The 6,085-nt window shown below is 46.2% G+C and overlaps 1 protein-coding gene across 1 annotated transcript in view; it reads right to left on the bottom strand.

The window, feature by feature from the left end:
- Nucleotides 1-1,462: 1,462 nt before the first annotated feature.
- LOC104941162 (filamin-A-like) overlaps nt 1,463-6,085 on the bottom strand; it is a 31,136-nt gene continuing 26,513 nt past the window's right edge. The window contains 4 exon segments of the mRNA XM_010766222.1: nt 1,463-1,635; nt 1,717-1,869; nt 2,662-2,865; nt 2,943-3,104. Of these exon segments, the coding sequence (XP_010764524.1) occupies nt 1,478-1,635; nt 1,717-1,869; nt 2,662-2,865; nt 2,943-3,104 (677 nt within the window). The 3' untranslated portion in view covers nt 1,463-1,477.

The raw sequence follows: 6,085 nt of genomic DNA, 5'->3' as shown, positions 1-6,085 counted from the left end.
CACACACACACACACACACACACACACACACACACACACACACACACACACACACACACACACACACACACACACACACACACACACACACACACACACACACACACACACACACAGTGTTAGTCCAAATGTAATAACATCCATCTACCAGCAAGACTTATATTAGATATTTAAAGCTAATTGTGTATTTACTTAAAGGTCCCATGTCATGCTTTTCCGGTTATTACCCGTCCCCTTGTGTGTTATGAAGGTTGTTCTGCATGTAAACGGTCTGCAGAGTCACAAACCCTCAAAGTACACCCTGTAGCGAGTAAAACTCTAACACAGAAAAGACCTGTCTATGCTGCCCCAGAACGCCTGGTTGGAGATTTCTCTTTTTCCATTTGTTTCTTCCGGTAACCAAGTGACTAACGACAATCGGTGGAGCTCCTTAGACACTCTCTCTGCAGCGAAACTGTGACGCGCTGGGGGGGGTGCTAGTGGAGCCTCTCAGCGGCAAAACTTTAGGTGTAGCTTACACTGTAGGTGCGCCGCGTTTGAGGGTGCGGGTGCTAGTGGAGCCTCGCAGATGGGGGTGCTGCAGCCCCCTCAGCACCCCCCCTTCCCGCGTCCATGGTGCTCAGGCTGAGTTCAGGCTGAGTTTCGCGATGTCTCACAGTCTCGCAGACCCCACGCAGCAACCACAGCTCACACTTTCTGCTCCTCACAGCAGCGAGCCCTGCAACGTCCCCCCACGCAGCATCCACATCCGTTTGTCCTTACTGGTGTCATTTTCTGGTTGCCAACGCCATTGTAACACATAAACACTGATGTTCCGCTGTAACTTTGGTAGACTCATCAGAACAGAGTGGGCGAGCTGACCAATCAGAGCACAGTGGGCTCATAGAGAGGGGGGGGGTCAGGAGCTCCAACAAGCCGTGTAGGACAGAGTGAATACACATACTATACAGAGATGCTGTATGAGAAACCAATGTGAGTTTGGAACATTGAACAATGTAAATCTATTCTAGTAGACCTCAACAATGGAATTATGATCAGTAGAAATGGCCATGACATGGGAACTTTAAATGAATATTTGTGATTGTTGTGCGGTTCGATTGAAGTGAGGTTGTATGGTGGTAAGTACTTCTCTATAGTCACTAGCTACATTAGCTACAGTAGATGTCGGTTCCGTAGGAATCTTTGTAAAATCTGCTGACATTAGTTAAAGTTACTCACCATAAGTCACTGCTGACACAAGACCAAGCTGTTTCAGCAAGACCTCTGTGTGTATTAAATTGAGGAAGGGTGTGTTTGCTTTCTAATCAAACTAGTTATTGTGTAAGAGGATGAATGTGTCCTTTTTTTCAAAAGTGACCCTGCTTTAAGGGCATGTAGAAAATTGCACATGCTCAAATTCAGCAACGTCAGTGTTTTCCAACAGGGAAATAATCACAATCAGTTGCACATCCACCTGTGTCTAACTGTAAAGTAAGATTCAGTTGACATGACCGCAGAGATTATGGTTCACACCTGGGATCTTGAGGCTGAGGTCACACTGGCTGCCCACGTTGGCCACTGAAGCCGCTCTCCTCTTCCTGGTGATGCTCTCCTTCATCCTGCCCTCCCCTGTCACCTTCACAGTGAAGGCACTCCCTGTACACACATGATGAAGGATGGAGTTAGTCATTCAGTTCCACTCTGCTCTGCAGTCTCTGCTGTTTTTGAGGTAAGCACCTGGCACATGTTGGTCAGCGAACTTGATGTTGATGATGTAGTTTCCTGGCTCCGTGGGGCAGTAGGTGATCTTACAGGTGCCGTCCTCCTGGTCCTCTGTGTTGATGTCAACTTTACTGGGCCCCTCGATGGACAGGCTCAAGCCGCCATAGCCTGTATCGAAGTGAAAAGAGTGCAGGAATCAGAAGTGGGTCCAAGTCACAAGTTAGTTGATTCTTTGCATTCAAGTCCAAAGTCAAGCTGCATCATTGCTGTCACAGATCTATTCATACCACGATTGAGGGTCCCTGTTTGTCTGCATGTATATTTAAAAATTCTCAAAAGGTGGTAGGACTAATACGTTCATGATGAAAAGTTAAACAACTGTAAACCAGTAGGTACAAATATTAATCATATTAAGCAACATAAATGTCTGCTGCATCTATCCTTTAAATATCTTTTATTTTTTTAGGCCATTATGAAATATCAACGGATTTCTAAAAGCTGTATCATATATCATAATATAGTATTTTGATATTATAATAAACAATTCTATGTAAGAATATCTTGCAGGAATTAAAACGGAGCTAAAAAGATTAACAGCATATTATTGGTTGATAATTAGATTAATAAGCAAGATCATCCAAAAAATAGCTATATATTATTTTTATAAAAACAATTTCTGTGCTTTTTTTACGGATCCATACTCCATGTCACAGTGTTTGCCAGGACTAGACATTTGGCTGCAAATTAAATTAATGTTGATAACAGCGACCCTCAGGGACTTTGTAGATTACAATGTTTGCGTAAAAGGAAACAAAGCAGAGCCTCACAGATGCAGAAAGTATGACTCTGCCTCTAAAGCCCAGGTCGAGTCTAAAAGTATGAAACGAGTGATTCGAGTCCACACATTTTCAATGAAATGTGACAAATAACCACACATGGGGTATTGAATGAGTCCTGTACCTGCGTCCCGGGTGTCGATGATGAACTCGGCGGGCTCGAAGGTCCTGGCCTCGCTGAGGCCCGGACCACTCACACGCACACGGCTGGCGTCGCCGATCTCTGATTGGTTGATCATGACAGCAATGGGGCTGCTGGGAATATGACGACCGTTCTTCTTGATGTTCACAAAGTGCTCTCCGATCTCCTTGGGAACAAATGAGATGCCTGTGCAGAAAAACCAACAGGGGGTTAGGAAGGTGAGATCCTTCCTGTCCATTCCTCCCCCAAACACCCACACTCACCAACATGTCCGTTTCGCAGCATCTTCAGCAGGCAGGGCTCCTCGCGGCCATAAGGCGTGGTCAGGGAGGCGGTCAGCTGGCTCAGGTCGAACTCTCCGATGTCCAGAGGGATGTCTGCGGCGGAGCCCACCTTCAGATGGGACATCCTCATGGAGTCATCGCCTGAGGACAGCAGGATGGAAACACTCAGTGGAGAGGAGGTCTATTCTGTCTGCTCTCTGGCAGGGGCAGTGATCAACTCATTCATAGTAACTCGCAGCAAGACAGCTTCTCTAGCTTTTCTTGACTCAGGGATTGCCGAGTCAGCATAATCATGTTTTTACTTTTGCTTTTTGGGGTCTCGTGGGGAGATCATGTGTTCGGCCGTGTGTATTAGTCCATGTATCTGTCTGCCTGCAACCAATCTCCCATACTGCTCGACCCATCAGTCTTTATCTTTTTGTGCGCAAATAAAAACTCTTGTGATTATGGTTATTTACAGGTTTGGAGTAAACCTATTTTATTGACTGTTTTATAACGGCATTAACTGATGAGAGTTCACGGAATATGTAGCGAGATTCAAATCTTAGGATAGGAGAAGAAAAGAAACTGCTAGTTACGTGAGTGTCTTACAAATCAACTACATTTGCTTTCTAAATTGTCCTTCTGCATATGACCAGAAGCTATGTAACAAAAGGGATAGTTGGTTCTTCTTCTGGGTTTCCATAGGTACTTTCACACTGGAGTACTTTTCCCAGGAATAGTTCCGATAGTTCCTGGGATTTTGCTTTCACACCAAAAAGATCTGGAACTAGAACAACATTTTGCTAACCTTTTCACCCCTTTTCCGTCCCTGCTAGAGAGCAGGGACTTTCCTGGGGAGAAATAGGTTCCAATTTCTGATTGGCTGGGCGATTTGCAAACCATTCCCCGTAAAACTCAGAAAAAATTTTATGAAGCCGCCATTTTATTTGCTCACATTAGCATTATTAGCATTAGCACTAGCCCAGCGCACCAACGGAGAGAGAATAACTTATGGCACTACTAAAGAAAACATGGGAGCGGTGGAGATGAGGAGGTGTCGGCGTTCTGGCGATTTACTCGGAAGGCTTCAGTAGAAGCTGCTGGGACTCCCAGCAGCTTCAAATAAAACTGCACACGACCCGAGTATACTCCGACTTCCTAGCCAAATCGACAACGAAACAACTCTCAAATCCTAGACCACGCAGTTATACCCGCTAAGGTAAGTGTTGCCAGGTACAGCAGGTCACCACTGACCCCTGATTGTTAGTCGGGCCCTGACGCTGCCGGTGAAGCCCATGTGATCATGTAAAAGTTGCCCCCCTCACTCCCCTAGCCGATCACTGAAATAGGCTGGCCGGGTGAAGCCAGGCCGTAGCCCTAAGCAGGGAAGAGCCATGGTCGGGTCGGGTGCATTGACAGTGCCACCCCTCGGAGCGACGCCCCTTGGCCACCGGAATCACAGTGGCTAGCCTCACCTAATTATTATTATTATATTATTAGGCACGTAAAATAGGTAATTAAGGGGTTGAACACCATTTTTTTGTGCAAATAGGTACAACCACATGAAATGATGTTGGTCACCACAGCACCCCTACAAAAATGACCCACCCTGTCCCTACCACCACCTCCCCGTGATACCGCGCCGAGCACTGACAGGGTTGCCCCCCCCCCCCCGAACCTGAGCATAGCGGGACAGTCGCGTTCGAAATGATACTACGGCAATCTGTTATATTATATTTCCCGCGCCCAGGCCGACAGTCGCTTTGGCAGCGGCCGGAAAGACGCCCTGATAGTGAGTTTACGCCCGGTACAGAGTACACACCCGCGCCCTTTATTATTTTACGACACACACGCAAGGGCGGTCGCACGCCCCCTTGGACCAGTGGGATGTTGTGCAAGACGGGAGTGTGTGTGCGAGAGTTTAGTCAACGGTGGTATTTACGTAACCTCCGATGCAAAAAAAGATAGAATGACACTTGAGACGGATAATACAAAAGCAGGATAAGTGGTTGTGTGTGAACTTGACTATTGTGACCGTTAAATAAAAGCTACATAATCTGACAATTTTTTATAGTACGAAGTTTATGCACCCATACCGCATGGGGGCGCAGGTTGAGGTGATGGGGGGACTGGAAGTTGATGTTTTTCATTCCAAAAGAAGAGTAAGTCTGTACGGTCTGGACCGAGTTTTGTTTCTAAAAATTATAGTAGGGAGGTTGCGCCTTATTACACCAGTATACAGAACGGCTTACTGTACTATTCGTGATTATTGAGACAATATAACGAGGGAACTCAAATGTGATGTTTTTATGTAGGCTAAACAAAAATATAGTGTAGGCTGCCCTCCTTGTAAGTCGTCGAGAGTGAGCGAAAATTAGGATGAAATTAGTAGAATGGTGCAAGTAAATACAAATACAAGCGGCTTAGACTGTACTTTCGGGACGTTTTATATTATATGCATCAAGTGGAAGTATTTGGCAAAATTGCACGGTTGAGTCATAAGGTTTAAAGATGCGTACGTTGTGGACGGCACAAACCAGGAGAGCGGCGGTCACCTTCGCAAGAGCTTACTGCAGTGAAGGCCGAAGGGGGTTTTGGAGGTTACCAGGCTTCCTTAAAGGGCGCTATAGCTTATAATACTAATAAATAGCCTGCCAATAGCGAAAAGAGAAAAAATTGACTGCCAAGCCTAATATCACCGGGTGATAAAGAACGTGTTGTCACAACCCAAGCACAGGTCCGAGAAATTACAGCCGGACGAGGTCAGGACTATTTTTTTTTATGTTGTAGCAACCTCGAATTGCCGCGCATGGGTGCACTACTGCAGTGGTTGCTAGCTGCTGACTTAATCAACCGTTGATAAACCATATAGCCTAAAATTAGCTAAATTGTACAGCTAATCAACAACGGTGGAGATACTCCCCCGAGACAAAGTGGTCATGAAAGGGCCTTATCAGGGCCTTGAAAATAAAAGGACCTTGATAGACATTTAGCGCAAGTGTGCCTTATTCAGGGACTCCCTCGGCGACTGCAGTGAAGAAAAGAAGACGAAACCAAGACCGTCCGGCGTTGTAAGTGCACGCATATGACGGGGGGCTCAGGCGCCGCCTTAGGCCCGCAATCCCCCTAATGAGCCCTTC

The sequence above is a fragment of the Notothenia coriiceps genome, unplaced genomic scaffold (assembly GCF_000735185.1).
Source record: "Notothenia coriiceps isolate Sejong01 unplaced genomic scaffold, NC01 NC01_scaffold00003193, whole genome shotgun sequence".
NCBI classification, from domain to species: domain Eukaryota; kingdom Metazoa; phylum Chordata; class Actinopteri; order Perciformes; family Nototheniidae; genus Notothenia; species Notothenia coriiceps.
The sequence above is the reverse complement of the archived record's forward strand: the minus strand, read 5'-3'. Positions and strand labels throughout refer to the sequence as shown.